Source organism: Tamandua tetradactyla, chromosome 7, assembly GCF_023851605.1.
Source record: "Tamandua tetradactyla isolate mTamTet1 chromosome 7, mTamTet1.pri, whole genome shotgun sequence".
Lineage (NCBI taxonomy): Eukaryota > Metazoa > Chordata > Mammalia > Pilosa > Myrmecophagidae > Tamandua > Tamandua tetradactyla.
In genome coordinates, this window is record NC_135333.1 from 92,584,441 (window position 1) to 92,604,179 (window position 19,739).

The following is a 19,739-nucleotide window of genomic DNA, read 5'->3' on the forward strand; positions in this document are numbered from 1 at the left end:
TTGTTTACTAGTAATTAATCAAAGGTTATAAGTAAAGAACTAATAGAGAACAGCAATTCCTCCCAGATCTGACACATGTCACTCTCTTGACCTATTCGAATGATATATACTTTCCTTATTTTCCAATTGTGTGGAAGAAATACAGTATTTTTTTTTCTTTTGCCAACTTTAACAGGAAAACTTTCTTCTCAGGATGTCTCTGAATACATATATCTCTGTTTTTTGACTCTTCACTCTTCTTCCCCATTTTACCAAGTTTGTCTTGTTTGTTTTTAATTCTGATGCCATAAAAAGTACTAAAGCACAGAAAATTGACCATTTCGCAGTGAATTTGTCAGAGTATAATTTCATATGAGACTGTATTTAGTTAAATCAAGACTTCATTCCCTTAAGGGCAAACATCCTTGTCTCCTACAGTTCTGAGAATAGATATTTCTTCCTGTCATTAAAAAAATATCCAGGACAAAGAAGAATGAAAGTCATTTAAAGGACCTGAAGATACTTAAAGCTGCTAATAAATGGTGCAAAAGGACATTTCCTGAGGGCAGTTTGTCAATATAGCTGGAGAAAATGAGAGAACGCTCTTAAGCCCCAGTGTTGTAAGAAAGCCAATGTACAAAGAAAGCCTCTGAGCATTTTCAGGATGGAATTGATTTGTTTGACAGTAGCTGCCCTCCCTACAGTGTTTCCTTTTGTCAAATGTGGTGCTTATGTATTTGATATGCCCTGGAAAGGGGAAGACCACTTTAATTTCAGACCATACTGCCATGGTTCTGGTGATTCAGTTCCCAGTTGACTGGCAGATCATAGTGCAATTTCAGGCAGCAAAGAAAAGAGAAAAGAAGTAGTCCAAATGAAGATTAAGTTTACATAGAGTAAGAGAGAGTCTTCTCTAGGTACTCCAAACCACTTCCTCCAAAATTATTTCCATATTAGATACTAACCATAGATTTCAAAGAATAAGAAACTTACAGAGGAGTTGTTGATTTATCTTCAGGTATTCAGCACTTTCCCTATAGCCCCAGATAAATGTCAATCAGAAAAATCAAGTAATTTCTACATGATTTATGATCAAACTGTAATTGACAATTCTACATTTTTTCATGACATGTCATTTACTGCTATCCAAGAATAATAATTATTTAAAGTAAATACACAGCCAAACAGAACTAGGAATAAAATTATATTTTCTCTCAGCAGAACACATTTTGAATGCAATTAAGGAATTAAGGTTTTTTTTTTAATAGGGTGGAAGTTATATCCACTATTTATTAATTCAAAACTTTATAGTCAAATATGTTAAGCTTATCTCTTTCAGCGTCTCCTTACATTTGTGCTGCGGTCACACCAAAGTAATTACTTACTTCTCTCTTCCTTTTCCTGGAACTTATTTCACCTCTCCTTCACCTGGGTCATTACTACTCAGTCCTCACAGCTCTTCCCTGGAAGCCCTCTGGCTTAGGTGCCCTTCCCCAGCACTCCCTTGTATCCTGTGTTCATCTTTATCACTGCTTTAAATAAAGGTCATTCTAGATATCTTGTTACTTATCTATATTCTTCATTAGACAATGAACTTCTCAAAGAAGAATTTTCTTACTCCTCTTTGCATCTCCAGAACCAGCTGATAGTAGACACTCAAATATTTGCTAGATGAATGAGCATTTCTGAGGGCACTGGATGACCACTGTTCATAATGTCCTGGCTGTTTGTTTGCTTGTTTGTTCTGACAGACACTAGATGACAGAATTATAGGACAAGCTGATATTTTGGGATGTAGAGGTCTTATCTGTAAAATACCTATATGCCCATATCTTATCTTTGTTTCTGATTTCCTGTTTCCTCTTAAACTTTGAATAAAATCTGTATTTTAAATTTTGAACAATGCTTTGACTAAAGCCCAGCAATCTTTCATCAACTTTCAATTCTATATCAGACGGAATTATCTAAATGTTTGGAATAAAAAGTAGCGTTAGGGTTATCCCGAATAAAAAGTAATTCACTAAATCCATACTTGGTTGCTTTAAGAAAATTTTTTTTCTGATTTCTTCTCTATTTAGTATTGGCCTATGCTTAAAATAAAATCATTTTCCAAGGATTTTAGGATTTTACTTCCCCTGGAAGTTTTTATTAAAAGAAATGACAGTAACGCCATGGGTTCTAGCAGCTGTCATTTCTCTTAGTATTCCAACAGACTCCATTTTCATAAATAGGAACCAGGAGTTAGACAGCAAGATGGTTTTAAAGTTGTACTTTGGGCTTTATATTCTCAAGAAAATTACTCATGAAAATGTAAAATGGATCTTTCTTTTTGTTGAAAACCAGTTTAATGAGAATGCCAGTTCTGGGAAATAAAAAGAGATTATGTATCTTTTGCCAGGAACTTTCCAGGTTGCTTAGGCCCAAATGATGCCACTTTGTGTTGTCAATAAAGAAAATGGGACTATGAGCCTAACCCCCCACCTCCCAATCCAGTCCCATCCTCTGTTAGCCCAAGGCATCTCCTAGTTCTCCCCAACCCACAGCCTAACACTGCCCTTCCTTTCAACCCATAACTGAAATATTCCAGAATATGCTGGTCCTGGAACCATTCCTGAAGCTAACATTTGACTATGTTAGCACAAGAAACTTTAAAATGTTAGCATGAGCACTTTTAATAATAACTTGAGTTAGGAGTTACTGTATTCAATAACTATGACAAAGCATGGGCAATACTAAAATAAGCAACTTATTTCTAAGTTGTCATACCCGCAGTTTTCTTCTTTGTCCATCCCCCACCCCACCAACTCCCACAGCCCTATTTTGTCATGTAACATTTTTTCAACATTCTTACTCATATCTTTATATTAGTACGTTATATATACTACTTTTATATTACTAACTTCTACATATTTGGTGATAACTAACTTGAGAAAATTCACATGCAAAAATGGATCAGGAATTGGCAATGAAATTCCACTTTTACACAACAACAGTTTAAATAGAATGTTTTTACAAAAAAAAAAAAAAAGAAAAGAAAAGAAAGCGCATGTATCTGACTAAAAAAGATACGGCTTTAGAATTGGCACTTCCCACATTTTTCTGGCCAAGTTTACTCCTCTTAGGAGAGTTAATGTAGAAGAAAAGCACCTTTGCACCTACATGAAAACCTGAAACAACTAGAGTTAGGAGCTAGAAAAATGAATTCAAAAATATTTACTGCTGCTTTTGCTATACTTAAATCAAGATAGTGACTGTATGTTACAAAGATAAAGAAGGAAATGAAACATTCTTGAGCAATTACTGAGAGCAAAACACTTTCCCAGATATTTAATTCCTTAACATAATACTGTAGGGTTGATGATATTATTGTTATTATTATTATGATTTATGCTTACAAAGGAACAAAAGCTTAGAACGGCTAAGGAACTTTTCTGAAGTCTCTCAGCTAATGAGCACAGAGCCACAATTTTTATTCATGGCCACATGACTCAGAAGTCCACAGTCTTTCCAATATACCCACAAACAGGGCAGTAGTAGACATTATATGTGCTTCTTGAGATATAGACTGTGCTCTCAAGGAGCTCATTTCAATAGAATGAAATCAACAGTTTCATTCTATTGATATTTTTACTATGAGGAGCAATGCCTTTTTGAGATCTAACTGCAATTTATATAACAGAGGTATAATTATATATGTGGTATGTTGGGGAAAATGGAAGATAGTACATTTATTTGGTGGAGCTGGAGGGAATAAAAAGACTCCATGAAGGTAGGTATAGGAGACAGATTTGGAAAAATGGGCAACTGTGGGTAGGTGAGATGGGACCATCTACTAGGAAAATGAACTGCAGTAGGAAAACCTGAGCATGTTTGGGAAATAGACATCCATTTTGGTAGCACATATGTTTAGGGACGCAGTTGGATATCAAGCTGGATAGACAGGCTGGCCCATCATGTAGAGATTTTGAATAGACAAAGGGAATCATTGAAGGAAGACTTTACATGTGCATGTATGGTTTGGGTTGTTTGCTTGTTTAGTTTTGTTTTAAACAAGGAAAGACTTTGATGAGAGTAGACTTTAAGAATATTAACATGGTAATGGGGGTGGGGAGTGAGATAGGTGGATTAGCCTAGGGAATAACCAGAGGCTGGGAGAACCATCACCTGTGATGAAGTGGTGCAAAAGACTAGAACTGGGAGCCAGGTAACAAATATAAAAAAACAACTGTTTTTAAATAGGTTTGGGGGGAGAAAAACAGAAAACACTTACTTGCTGCTCTGTATATGAGATTGCATTTATCTAACCAACTGCTAGATTAGAATATACATAACTGGTATGGTTTGTACTTCTGGAATCAGGGATTTAATTTTTTTGTAGTTTTATTCTATTGACATTTTTACTATAAAGAGTAATGCCTTTTTGAGATCTAATCCCAATTTATTCGAATCATAATGATTTAAGTTTATGTGGTAGAATTCCTTTAAATTTGTGATTCCCTAATTTATCTGGCCATCAGAATCACCAGGGCTTTTTAAAAATAGAGATTATCAGGCTATCACCCCTAAAGATTGAGTTCATGATTCTAAGTTGGTACCTAGGAATCTGGATTTTTAACAAGGGTCCCACATAATTCTTATTTATGAACAGGAAAGTTTGGGACATAGTTCCTCTTTTAGTTTCTTTGGCTGCTCAAACAAATACCAGGCAATGGGTTGGCTTAAACAATAGGAATTTTAAAAGCTCACGATTTTGAGGCTAAGAGAAAATCTATAGGTGTCATCAGTGCAATGCCTTTTTCCTTGCAGCCTGGCATTCTTTGGGCTAGGCTGGCTGTGATTCTTAGTCAGGGATTCCGTTGTGTGTTCAGCTTCTGGTTGCTCTTTCTGTGACTTTTGTTCCAGCTGAATTTCATTCTGCTTATAAAAGACTCCAGTAATAGGACTAAGACACATCCTGACTAAGGTGGGCCACACCTTAACTGAAGTAATCTCATCAAAAAGTCCCACTTACAATGGATTCACACCTACAGGAATGGGTTAAGTTTAAGAACATGTTTTTCTAGATTACATACAGCTCCAAACCACCACTGTTCCTTTCAATGATTTTATTTCAATTTAAGCAGCTTTCATTTGAAATGGACATCATCTGTATTTCAATAATCACTGTACCATCCTCTCCTTACCCCCAATTGTCTTTCCATTTCTAGATGATTTAATAAAAATAAAAAGATTTGTACATACTAAAAAATTCGCACTTCTGAAGCTATCTGGGCCACCAGAGGACAATGCTAGTCACCCATGTAAAAAGAAAAGCTGTTTCTTTTTTTTTTTTTTTTTAACTCTTGTATTATTCTTTTTTAACAAACAGCCCCAAGGGGACCAGGGCAAGGGAGAGGAGGAGAAGCAAGGCTCCAGCTCCACAACCCCTACCCACTCATCCCTTTCCCCCTTATATATTTATAATCTCTATACAAGCCCCTGGGGGAGGATAATCTATATACAAGCCCTGGGGGAGGAGAAAAGCTGTTTCTTTATCATACACTGAGGGCAAGCAGCTGTTATGGGTGCACAGAAGAACATGCAAGAAGCGGAGAAAATGAAAGGCTACCTGTAGCTTACAGCAGTGGCCCCAATAATGGCCCTTTAGGAAATATGAAAGGAGGTCAGATATTGGAAAGTAGTTTTGCCTTTGTGCTGAAAAATTCAGTTTGTTAAGTCTAAAAAGTTGATCTATTCTAGGGGAAAGAAAAATGCTAATTTGTTTGTTTATTTTCACAATTGTATAGCTTGCAAGATGGCATCCAAGTAGCTGACAAAAAGATGAAAATACTGTGTACTTTAATATTTCCAGGCTTTAAATAAAATAAGAGCAGGGTCAGATTAGCCTTAAACAAACTGGATAGTTTTCACACTGTCAGGCCATTTGTTAGGTCGTTTAGCATCAAGCACAAGTGCTCAGAATAGGTGCTCAATAAAAATTTGGACACAGCTACAGAGGTCAATTCACCACAAGCATGTGAGGCTCATATATACCCTTTTCCACAATAAGATGTTTAAATTTAATTTGAAGCCAATTAAATTTACTTGAAACCAACACCTCCAAAGGGAGTTTGGTAACCTCTGGTGTTTCAGAATCTCAACACTTTTCACCACTGTTTTTGGACAATTTAACTTCTGACTTGCTTCTTTCTCAATGAAGATCTCCTTTTCCTTCTTTCCCTACCTTCTCCCTACAAGCTTGCCTCCTTTCAACTTACTTGTTCTCTCAAATCATTGTCCTTCTCTGCTTCCCAAAATCTTATACAGTACATAACTTGGCCAGTCAAGAAGTCTCACACACAGTAGGGAGAGCATTCATTTATTGAACAAACTAGCTGGTTCTTGGGAGCAGAAAGGTGATTAAGCATAGAGATAAAAACATAATCCATGCTATCCTGGACTTCTTATCCAGGAGGGAAATTTATACAAGAAAGCAAATACAGAATGATAATTGCAAAACTCAAGGAAAGAACATAATCCACACTAGAGAAGGAGAGAGCCATGATTATCATGAGGCAGTGTGTCTACTTACCCCTCAGAAAGCCCCTTCTGGTATACCATTAGGCTTGCCATGTCTGTTGCAGAGGAAAATTAGCAGGAAAAAGTATTTATTACTCTTGTTATTTTATTCAGTAAATGCATAAATTATGAAATTATTGTTACTATGAGATTGAGTTAATAAGTTTGAAACCAAAACAGACAGTAATATTTAGAAAGAAAATGTAGCTATATATATAATTTTCTGTAATCTTCAGTGACTTTACATTTCTTTCGAAGCAATTTCAGTAGAAGTTTAGGATTTATCCACAGGCATCTATGGATTCAAAGCATTTTCCTGAATACACTGAAAGGTATATGATTAATTTCAGAAATGTACTTTGGTTTATACTATATATTTTCCCATGCAAACTTATTTACTATTAAAAACAAATTCAGGACAAACAGAACGGCAGCAAGAACCTTGATTAAGAAGAGCCTGAACTAATTATAGGTCCTGAAAAGGACATCATTCAACTAGAAGATGTGCGTATTTGTTAACACTAATTTTCTCTTTTAATTAATAAGTGGGGTTACATGAGATAGTATATGGTCTGTTTTACTGTGTTAGAAAATCAGAATCAAATGTTAGCTATGTGGATATGTGCTCTTTGATTGTTCTATTTAAAATAAGAGTACCTTAGATTTATTGGCTCATTTTGTTTTATCAAATGGCTCTAAGTAAAGTGAATATTATTGTATTTGACCTCATAATAACATGAGAATTTAGAACAGATATAATAATTGCCAGTTTCACAGGTAAAAATGGAGGGGCCAAGAAGAAAATATAGTGGAATACAGATGAAGCTAAGAGTGGCAGAGGCAAACTGTTCTAGTTTGCTAGTTGCCAGCATGTGATTTCCAGAGCTGCGATGAAGTTTAAAAGGGGAAATTTAATAAGTTACAAGTTTACAGTTCTAAGGCTGTTAAAGTGTCCCAATTAAAGCAAGCCTATAAAAATATCCAAATTAAAGCACCAACAAGAAGTTACCTTCACTCAAGAAAAACTGATGAAGTTCAGGGTTTTTCTCTCAACTGGAAAGGTACATGGCAAACTTGGCAACGTCTGCTAGCTCTCTCTCCAGGCTCCTTGCTTCATGAAGCTCCCCCAGGGGCATTTTCCTTCTTCATCTCCAAAGGTCTCGAGCTGCATAGGCTCTCATGGTTTCCTGCTCTCTTAAAGGATTCCAGTAAACTAATCAAGACCCACCTGGAATGGATGGGATCACATCTCCCTCTAATCCAAGGTTAATACCCACAATTGGGTGAGTCATAACTAATTGAGTTTCCAATCTATAGTACTGAATAGGGATTTAAAGAAATGGTTACTCCCACAAGACTTGGTCAGGAATAAAACATGGTTTTTCTGGGGCACATAATCCTTTCAAACCGCCACACAGGCCATCCACAGAACAGTGCAACTTCTTTGGCATTCATATTCTTCAAAATCTGTAAAACCAATAATTTCTAACACAAGCTAATCCACAAAACTTTATACAGCCTCAAAGGTTTTATCCTTTCCACCTACACCAACATCACTGACACCAACAGGTGCCAGCCATGTGATATACATTCCCAGTGCATTGGTGTGATCTAATATTTTCTTAGAATTTTTTTTCCTGACAACCTTATTGCATTTAGACACTGTTTCTTCCACACCTGGTTTCTGTAAACTGCATATTTTTGCAGGTAATATAAAATGGCCTTAAGTCAGTCCATCCACTGTTGACCCACAAATGAAATAATGTAATGGTAATATTTTCATGAAGATGGAGAGACACCTGCATTATCACACAGTCTTCTGACCCCCAGGTGATCATAAAATCGGAATTTCCTCTAATTCTGCAAGTATTGAGAGTTGTTTTCATACTAGGAATTCCTCACTCTTTCCTAATTCAATTTAAATCAAGTCAGTTGAACACCTAGAATAGGCTCAGCACCAGTCAAGGAATAGCAAGGAAAACCAAAGCATTATAGGCAAAGCTCATGTTCCAACCCAATTTTAAAGGAAAGCTATTAAAATTGGGAGTTGTGTTTCTGACTTAAGTCTTAACATCCGGCAAATCTTAAATGCACAACAATATACAAGCAAAGCAAAAACAGCCAAGATGTTCTACAATCAAAATAATATGATTATGTTCTGCCCCATAAAACACGACTAAATGTACTAAACACATTGATTATTAAAATCACACTAACATATTCAGACAGCATAATTTTAAAAAACGATATTATAGCAAACATTTAACCAAATGAATCTTCCAGGTAAGAGAGGTACTAAATAATTGAAAATAATTTTGTTGTTCTTTTATTGAAGTGCAGATAGATTTTGGAGTGATTAAAATGGTTCTGATATTTTTCTTTAAAAAAATTAGGTTGATGTATGGTAAGTTATTCATGATACATGTCTCCCTTATATGTACAGGTACTCAATAATCTCACTATTAAAATTGCTTCAGAATATGATAATTAGTCCACTTGACAGATTATTTGTGGTTATTAGAGCACTTCAGAATTCACTGGAAGACTCTGGAAATAATTACTAAATTAATAGCATAAGCAGAACTTCAAAACACATTTCATTGATTCACTGATGCCAACTATACCTGCCAAATGTAGCTTCTTTTATTTGTTATGGTATTGAATGAAATTTTTAAAACAAAAAGCTAAAGTTTTCAGTTTGTTGCACTAGGCTTTGATTGGTTGGCACTGAATGGGTGTGGCTGCCCTGAAGGACCCTGGAGGAGACAGTCTGTAAATCCCTTAAGGGCAGGTACCTTTCTTCCTTGTTCACCAGTGAACATATACCTCACATGATACTGACATGAGTGTCACTCAAAAATCTGTTCAATAAATATGCTTACAAAACTGTTGGAGAGGAAATAATCAGAAATTACATGTAATAAAGTAGTAGATTGAATATCTTCGAACATATATATATATTTTGGGGAGGAGATAGGATTTGACTGGTAAGATTGGGCTTAGTGGAAAGCAGGGAGCTCATCATTTATGATTTGGACCGAGGTACACACATCCTTGGTATCTTGTGACGGCTCTGAATTTCAGAATTCAGACTAGAAGGTGGATTGTCTGTGTCTCACATTTTCTTTTTGGTCTGTTGTCTAACATATGCTGTAGAATTCTTTTTACTCTGGCTACCTTCAGGTGGTTAGACGACGCTATTATTGATGAGATCACACCCAAGCTGATCGGGAATCGGCCCAATACTTACACCTACACCAAGGCTTTGGGAGAGATGGTGGTGCAGCAAGAGAGCGGGAACCTAAACATTGCCATCATAAGGCCCTCCATTGTGGGACCAACCTGGCAAGAGCCTTTCCCAGTAAGCTCATTCACATGGATTCCATGCTTTGTTTCTAAACCAGTGTTCTTCTAGCCCAGTTCCTTTCTGATGTCCTTTTCATTTTATTTTGTTTTTTTTCTTCTCAGGATCCATAGCTGAGCACAACAAATCAAACATGAATTTATTGTATTAGGGCAAAATTCCATTAGTATTTATCCAGCTTGAGGCTCCTCTGGGAGTTAGAATGACTGTCCTAAAGATGGAATGAGATCTCAAATTCGCTTCTGAATAATTCTAGTCTCAAAATTCCCATGGAGGGTAGTTTCATTTCTTGACTTTCTCACTATGGTTTAAATATACCAAAATATTCTTGATGCCATATAGGTACTCTTGCAACTGGCAGGGTAAATCGGAATTACAAAGTTCACACAAAGATCTTAGCTTAAGAATAATAATTCTGTATACTGCTATATCCTTTTGAAGATACTTTGAACTATATCATCTTCTTCAAAGCAATGTTGTAAAGCTTTAGGGCCAGATAAATTTGAGCTCCACTACATAATGGCACTGCAATCTTTTGAGTTGTCTCATTTGTAAAACTGGGCTAATATTACCCACTTCAGAGAGTTGATTAAATGAGACAATATATGAAATATGATTAAGTGTAGTGTATAGTCCCTCATAAAGGCTCAACAAATATTAATCCCTTCATCTTCTCTTCTCTACTCTCCCACTTTCCGAATAAAGAAACAGACATAATGAAGTTGATTGATTTGTTTAGGGCTAAGTAAGTAAACACAAAAGTAATTTCTCTCTGAGTGCTCATAAAACATTGTATTTCCTCTGTCACTCTAAGCAAGCTAACATACACAAAAACAGCCTATGTCTGGTATGGACACTACAGCTTAGACTTTTCAAGAAATAGATGATTCTCATAAATCATGACTGAAATCTTTCCCTAGTATGCTTAAAATGAGTTGGTTAGAAGATCATGATATTAAGACAAGGTCCAATTTAACCCATAAGAAGTTATTAAACAAAATGAAATCATTCATGACACCTACTATGAAAAACAATTCTAGCAAAATTCTAATTCTGGCACAAAGTGCAGGAAATAGCTATTGCTTTGCCATTGACCTTTGTTCGGGATCTCAGTAATACTGGATTAGACAGTTCTATTAGCTGGGGTCTTAGTATTTCTTGTTTGAAAGTTATTAAGATTAGATGCAGGTTTCCAAAGGTATAACTGACATGAGTAACCAATAAAGATCTTCTTTTTTTAGGGTTGGGTTGATAACGTAAATGGACCTAGTGGGCTCATTATTGCGGTATGTATAATGATGGGGAAATAACTCATTGAAATTTATTAGAGGGATAGTAACAATATGCTGTGTTGTCTTAGTTTCATTGATTCAAAAACATAAATGTGACTTCACCTACAACAGTTGCGGCAACTTATCTCAATTTTGATAATTGGAAAATAGAGGATGGATGAATTACCCTTTCTATTTGTGGAACTTATTATCAGGGAAACAGAAGTACTGTGATATCATCAATTAGTATTTAGAAGTTTTATTTTTTGGCAAGTTTGAGCAACAAGGACCATATATATGTATTTTCCTTTAGTTACCACAAGATGGGAGTATTTCTTCCTTTTTGCTATTTATTAATAGTTTGAATTAGTGCATCAAATTGTGAATGCAATAAAATCATATTCTCAAAGATTAAATTCTTGATTATAAAATCCATGCACATGTTCATGTGCATGTGGATAGAAAGAGATAGATGAACAGATATAAAACATTAATAACTACTTCTTAATAGATATAAGAAAAGAGAATTACCAATTAGAGGGAAATTTTCAAATGTAAAAATTGATAAATATAGAAAATATTTTTCCAACAATACTCTCAGAGACAAAGGAAAATTCAATAGTTCCTTTTACTTAGCAGCCCTTTGTGTAGGTCCCTCTGCAGTTCAGACTTTGGGTTAGGCTAAGTGTGGTACTTGACAGCTCACATGGAACCATATTAGGACCAGAATCACAATTTCACTCTTTAGGACAATGATTAGGAATGCAATGATCTAAATGAGTTTACATCTTATTAGCGATCCATTGCCTCAGGTTCTGCCTTTGCTCTTCCCAGAACTAAGTCCAACATACAAATTAAAATACAAATATGATAGTGAATTATGACTTGTCAAAAACAATAACAATGAACTACGTACTGAGTCCTGATTTTTCTAGCTGCTCCTGTTTCCTCCTTACTTCTGTTTCCTACCTACTTCCAATTCTTTCTTCTTCAAGGCTTATTTTGGGCTGAAAGTTTGGTGATTTAGAATATAATTATTTTAAGATGGTCCCAGAGTGGGTTTTATTATAACATTGTTTTAAAAGCTGCAAATTTACTCACATTTTCTGAACTTTTCCAAACTGGTTTCTTATGTGCAAAGGAAGGGGAACTAGTTATAAGAAAACAGAAATTAGGAACTATGAAGGTGCTCACCACTGCAAACCCATGCTGGAAAATGTAGGTTATAATCAACTTACTTATCAGAGTTAATACCTGGCATCATATTACATTGGTGATCTGTGAGGTGAATTAAGATACTGAACAAAAGGTAAATAATCCTGATCTTTCCCCTAGTAATAAAAACCTTTTTGTTAAATGGTAGAATTTTTTCTTATATGTTTCTTGAACTTTTAGTGCCTACCATTACTTGTAAGTTAGTAAGCAAATGGGAGAAAACAAGATCATTTGGAAATAGTAAACTAATACTAATGGAAAATTTAAGAATCTATAATTCTTAAAATTAGTCTTATGAATTAATTTTTAAGACTGAAAACCTATTTCTGGTATGTTCATTAACTAAATATATCAATTTCTCAAAAATTTGAGAAGCTTCACTCCCTAAAGGAACTTGAGAACTTCTAGTAGTTCAGGGAAATGCTAGCACTTGAGATGAACTTGGCAGGGGAGGTTGGAAAAGTGAGAAAGCTTAGCACAATGATGTAGTAAGCAATGAATCAATGTTAGCTATTATTACTAACAGCATTAGTATCATCTGTCTGATACATACTTTAGCCCCAATTGTTACTTAAAACATGTTTAAATATTTTGTTCTTTTTTCTATTCAGGCTGGCAAAGGGTTTCTTCGGTCCATAAGAGCTACTCCAATGGCTGTGGCAGATTTAATTCCAGTTGATACAGTCGTCAATCTCACTTTGGCAGTAGGATGGTACACTGCAGTTCACAGGTATGGATCCTAGACCGACTTTCAAAGATTCGATGATGAATATGTTAAGTGCATTTTCAAAATAATAGACTTTCTATCATAGAAGGCCACAGGGGTGTGAGTCTGTTTCAATTTTTTATATAGTTCTAAGAATACCATCATATGTGCATAGAGTTGCTTTGTAAATACCACACAAAACTTTGTTAATCATAAAGTAATAAACCCTTAAATTATTAACCATAAAATTCTTGAGTGAACAAAAAGCTTTTCTTTCTATTCAAGAAACTAAAATGCTGCTTTCTTTCTTAAAGAAAAGAAGACACAAGTAGAAGAAATGACAGCATTTCAAATATGTTTTTGGTAAAGGCCAAAAGTTTGATCACCATCTATGGGAAAATTTCTTAATGCAACTAAAAAAGTTGTTTGTGCATTTGGCTCTGTTAAATGATAAACAGAATTAAAATTCTCTTATGTGAAATCAGATATTGAAATGTTTTCCAATTCAGTAGGGCCTTACTACAGTTTGGGGAAAACACTGCTTTTCTGTCAGCTCAATAAACTTGTCCAGAAGTTAGAAATATAATCTGCTTTTTGATCTCCATCATACAATTTGCACAATATATATGTAAGAATCAAATGTTTCTTATCAATTTATCTTTTTCCCTTTTTCCATCTCTCCCTCTCTCCATCCCCTTTCCCTCTCCCCATACCTCCACACACCGACCTTTCCTAGTTTTCAATTTTGTTTATTAACCCAAGGACAGAACAAAAGATGAAAGTGTTGCAAAGGTGTCCCTAGTCACAGGAGTCATTGAAACCAGCCTATCTAAAATGTCATTTTTCATATTCATTCAATTGTTCTCCGGTTTGTTGTATTTATCTAATTTTTATAATATTTTCCAGACCTAAGTCAACATTGGTCTATCACTGCACATCTAGTAACCTCAACCCCTGTAACTGGGGTAAAATAGGTAAGTTCCTACAACTGTGTAACTATACAACTACTGGTTTCTGCTCACCAAAGGGAACAAAATTAACAAAATGTATCATGGAACTCACAGTCTAGTTGGGGAGGAAGACAAAATATAAGTAAAAAAGCAAAAACAAAAGTACTGCAAATTGGGCAGGCAGTGGTGGCTCAGTGGCAGACTTCTCATCTGCCATGCCAGAGACAAGGGTTCACTTCCCGGTGTCTGCCCATGTTAAAGAAAATATATATATATATATATTGCCAATTGTGAATGTGTAATAGTTAATCAAAATGTATTGTGTTATACAAAGGATGGAGTCAGTGGGAACAGTCCACATGAGTGTTGGCAATAAGAGGTGTCTTTGCAAATTTAAACCACATAATAAAACAAAGAAAAAGTTATGAATTCTAAGCAAATGTCAGTAATAAAATACTCTTCACTGGAGCAACTACTTTCATGCATACATCTTTTCCCCTTTTGGTACACCATTGGAAATGTGAAAGGATCAAGCAGATCTAGAAAAGTCAAATAATATTATACCTTTGTTTTTGTCAGTGATACTCTGCATAAATTTATACAGCTAGCCATAAGCCTACCTTTCAAAGTATCTGGTTGAGTTGAAGTAATCAGTCTTGCCTATAATAAAAATTAATCTCTTGTACTCCTTTGTCAATTGAAAAAGTGAATTTATTGTAAAGTCTGAAACTTTTAGATACTTTAGTATTTGCTTAAGTGCTAGATATAATTTTTAAAAAATCACGTCCTTAAATTGTTAGAAACTGATTTGTAATTCAGAGCACTTGGCTATGCTATTCTATTTGAAAAGTTATTACTCAGTAAAAAATAAATTACTACTATGATTAAAGTTCTTTAGATCAAATATCTAAATAATTCTGGAATGATTTGGAAATAAAAATAAATCTCCTCTATATCAGTAACATAAGTTAAAGATATCTAAGATTTTGTCCATACAAGGGCATAAATAGAAGCAAGTAAGTCATTTAAGCTCTTAAGTAAAAAGATGCTATATGTAAATCTCATTTGAGATTAAAAATAGTCTTCTGTCCTGAAAATTCTTAGTATCTTTTTTTCTGGAATTATAGAATATCATAGTTAAAAATAATCTAGTATGCCGATTTTACTTCATGAGGCATAGAAAGTTAAATGATACACTCAAATTCATGAATGGAGTTGGTGCCTGAAATAGAAGTCAGTTGTCTTTTTCTTTTGAGTTTGCAATAATCACACCACTAGTGATTCTCTAAAAGGGATATGAATCACCCTGGATGATAAAAGTTCACATTTCTGGTACCAGGGTCTTGGGTGGCACTGAGGAATCCATATTTTTAATAAGCATACTAGATGATTCCTGATGATGGGGTACTCTACTTTGAGAAGCCCCATACTATACAAATTCTTTTGTTTAATTTGTTAAAGATTTGGATTTATTCAATGTATAAAACCCCTAGAAATCAGTTTTAGTATCTAACTTAATACCTAATTGTGGTAGAAGGTAGGGGGTGGGCAGTTATGCTACCCTGCAGGATTTCTTAGTATGCACTAATTTGCACTTTTCTTTCCCTATGGCAGATTATCCGTAACACTATCTCCACAAATTCTAATGCCAAACTATGGCACCAAATTGGGAGCACTCCTGCAGGGCACCTAGGCACTGTGGTCCATTCTATAATGGGCTTTGAATTGAAGACTTCCTTTGCAAAACTGGCAAATAGCTGGCATTCATACTTCCTCTACTCCCCTCACACCCATAGCAGATGTTATCAGCTCATAACAGCATGTTTCCCTCTGTACCCCTGTACTAGGATCCTTTTTAATGCAACATTTCTAGAAACTGCTAACAATTTGATTTTGCATATGAGGAATTTAAGGAGTGATCAAAATACTTCCAATCAGGACTAGACTATATGAGAACAGGTTGAATATCCATAGCCTTAGGTGATATTAGTAACAGTGACTGATAGCTGGATGAGTGAACATGGGATATCTGTCCACTTAAAGTTAAGTTTTCATTAATGTCCTCCAAGAAAACTTTGTAATCTTCCCCATCTTATATCAAATTTTATACCTAGATAGTTTATAACTTTTTGCTAATTTAAATTATGTCTTTCTTAAAACATGTTTCTTAATTGTGTGTGGTGTATAGAAATGCAATTGACTTTTGTGTAATGGCCTTATATTCAGCCATCTTGCTAAACTATTATTGCTAGAAACTATATATAGATTCTTTTGGGTTTTCTATGTACCCAATTATATAATTTGCAATACCAGTGTTATTTCCACATTTCCAATTATTATGCTTTTATGTCTATTGTCTTATTGCATTGGAAAGAATTTCCAATACAATATTGAATAGAAGTGGCAATAGTCGGCATCATCTTGTTCCTAATTTTAAACAGAAGGCTTCAAATGTTTTTCTATTTTCAAATATTTAGCCATCCTGCTATTCCTCGGATAATCATATATGGTATCTCTTTTATGATCTATTTGGATTGTTTGTGAATAATTTGTTTAGGATTTTTGGAACTCTTCATGTGTGAAATAAGGTTGTACTTTTCTGTTTTCACGTCTTTGTCTAATTTTGACTTTGACATATCATCCTTATAGAATGATATAAATTTAGTATCAGTTGAAGTATGTTTCCTGTTTTCTATTCTCGAAAAGAGTTTGTGCAATATTGGAGTGATGTACTTCTTGAAAGTTTGGTAAAATTCACCTATAAATTATCTTGACTTGTGGTTTATTTGTGGGAAGATTTTTACTGTTTCAGTTCTTCAACACCTATAGGATTATGCAGACTTTTAATTTCTGCTTGAATCAGTTTTCATAAGTTACATTTGTCTATTTTTCTAAGAATTTGCCTATTAGTCTAAGTTTTCAAATGTATTTGCATAAAATTGTTGACACTATCAGTATCTTTTTTGTCCTTGGCTACATCTGAAGTTCTCTCCCCTTTAATTCATAATATTAGTGATCTGTGTCTTCTCTTTTTATCTTATTTCTTCCCAGGGGGTGTTAATTTTATTATTTTTTTCAAAGAACCAACTTCTTGCTTTACTTGTTCTTTATACCGCTTCTTTTATTTTCTACTGAGTAGATTTCTAGTCTTATCACTATTATCTCATCCTATTCTTCTTTTGAATTGATTCTTTTTTAGCAATATAGCTCATACGCTGTCAGCTTTTCTTTTCTAAAATAAGCATTTATGGCTTTAAATTTCCCTCAAATTCCACTAATGCTGCATCCTACAAGTTTTGCTAAACAATGTTTTCATTATCATTCATAGATATTTAAAATTTCCATTATATAAATTCGTTTTTGACCTATGAGTATATAGAAGTGTGGTTTTTATTTTACTATTATATGGGGATTTTACATTCTAACTATCAATCTATTTATCATCTATCTATCTACTATCCTATCTATCTTTCCTAATCTTAATTATCAAAAGCTTTGTGGACAGAGAATGCAATATGTATGGAACTCTTTGAAGTTTCTTCAGAATTACTTTATGGCCTAATACATGATAATTTTTTTTAATTTCCCACATTTGCATGAGATCCTACTTGTCTTTCAATTTCAGAGCTATAGGAGACACAGTAGTTTATTTGCTAAGAGTTTAGATTAGGCCTGGGTTCAAATCATAGTTCATCCATTTATTCATTCATTCCTGTTTTCATTGAACAGGAACTACTTTTGGTGCTGGGAATATAACACTAAACATGATGGAATTCTCTGTGGAGATACTATTGTGGAGAATATACATTCTGGTATAGGTCCTACCCTTTACTAGGCTTCACTACTTATTAATTGTTTGAACTTTGGAAAATAATTTATATTTATTTCTTAGCTCAACTTCCTTACCTGTCAAATCGGAATTATAATAATAATACTTCAGAGAACTTGGGGGATGATTTAATAAGAAAAATTTATTAGTGTGACTGGAATAGTAAACACTGTAGTAAATATTTGCTGTTGTTACTCGGACAGCTTTCTTAGGAATAACTCCCCATCCCCCACCCCAACCGGAATCAGATGCTTTTTATATATTCTTCCAGACTATACTGTACTGAGTTCTAACATAACATTTAGGCAATATATTGTAATAATTATTTATCTATATCTCCCCAGATGGCCAATTCCTTAAGGACAGAGAATATATATTACATATAGTTTTACCTCAGCACCTAGCACAGTAGCTAAATAAATGTTTTTTTGAATGACTTAAGAAAGAGTCAAGGAAGATTTAGGAAATGAAAAGTAATCATGTGTTGCTGAGACATTCATTCATTCATTCATTCAAAAGCCATTTATTGCCCATCTGCTAACTACTGTGCAAGGTACTGTATAGGTATGAAAAAAACAGACAGAACTGCTTTCATGGCACATATCTTCCAGCACCAGGAAATATAAATATATATAGATATATCAGATGTGGCTAAGGACTTTTCGAAAAATAAAGTAGGCTAAAGAACTAGAAAGTAAAGTGGGAATGCCGCTATTATATATGTGGTGGTTAAGGAAGACCTCTCTGATAAAGTGTCATCTTATCAAAGACCTGACAGAAGTGAGGGAGCAAATCAGAGGGATATCTGTAGGAAGAGTATTCCAAGTTGAAGGGCCAAAATGGACTATGTCCCTAGAGTGTGAATGCATTTATTCACATTCAACGACAGCTAGGATGCTAGTAGGGTTGCAACTGAGGCAATGAGAAGTAGAATGGGAGGGAAAACAAAGCCAGAATGGTGGATGTAGAGGATGGAGATGCAATAATGCAAGGCCTTGTAGACTGTGGTAAGGAGTTTGGCTTTTCCTCTAAATGAGATGAGATCCCATTGGAGCATTCTGAGAAGAGATGTGGCCTACACTGAATTACATTTTAAAGAGTTACACTAGCTGTTATGTGAAGGTAGGGAGAGTGGACTGTAGGGGGGCAAACATAGTGGCAAAGAACATTTAGGACATTTTTGCAATATCCTAAACTACAGAATAGTTTGGAACAGTGAAATAGCAGTAGAAATTCTGGATACATTGCAAACACAGAGCTAATGGACTTTACTGTTCAATTTTATGTGGGATGTTAAAGAAAAGAACCAAAGCTGACTCCAATATTTTTGGTTGAATAACCAAAAACATTGAACTAACATTTATGTACAGGTGGAAGACTGGTGGAGAAACACGTTTTGTGTATGTATTGGGAGTTATTGGTAGTGGGAATATCAAGAGTTCAGTTTTAGAGCTGTTAAATGTGAATGCTTATTACACACTCCAGTGGAAATATTGTAGAGGCATTTGGATATGTAGATTTGTCAATATTAATTTCTGAATACTCATAATATGAACTATGTATAACTTTGTTTTCTTTTCAAATGTGTACATCTATGGGCCAAATGTTTCTTGAGATCTTCTGGGCACAGGGTATATATTTTTCACATAGATTTCTAGGCTTTTATCTAAGGAGGACAACAATCATATTACTATCATAATTGATATCTTCATAACTGAATAATGAGCTTAGGCACAGTCTTTGAAAAATCTTTGTAAAAAAAGTCAAAATTGAATCCAAGTGAATATATTTTGAAAACAATTGACTTACAAAAGTATATAAATTTTTTTAAAATGTCTTAACTAAGTAATAATATAAAAATAAAAGG

At 34.6% G+C, this 19,739-nt stretch overlaps 1 protein-coding gene and 1 long non-coding RNA gene across 5 annotated transcripts in view; one reads left to right on the forward strand and one right to left on the reverse strand.

Annotated features, from left to right (window-relative positions):
• LOC143691633 (uncharacterized) overlaps window positions 1-12,715 on the reverse strand; it is a 28,466-nt gene extending 15,751 nt beyond the window's left edge. For both annotated transcript variants that reach the window (XR_013179621.1, XR_013179620.1), the window contains exon 1: window positions 6,551-12,715. This is a non-coding gene — a long non-coding RNA (uncharacterized LOC143691633). The remainder of the gene's footprint in view (window positions 1-6,550) is intronic.
• The window catches only part of FAR2 (fatty acyl-CoA reductase 2), a 168,482-nt gene that overhangs the window by 119,113 nt on the left and 29,630 nt on the right, over window positions 1-19,739 (forward strand). For all 3 annotated transcript variants that reach the window (XM_077170424.1, XM_077170423.1, XM_077170426.1), the window contains exons 5-8: window positions 9,721-9,898; window positions 11,143-11,187; window positions 12,999-13,117; window positions 14,000-14,067. In XM_077170424.1, the coding sequence (XP_077026539.1) occupies window positions 9,721-9,898; window positions 11,143-11,187; window positions 12,999-13,117; window positions 14,000-14,067 (410 nt within the window). The remainder of the gene's footprint in view (window positions 1-9,720; window positions 9,899-11,142; window positions 11,188-12,998; window positions 13,118-13,999; window positions 14,068-19,739) is intronic.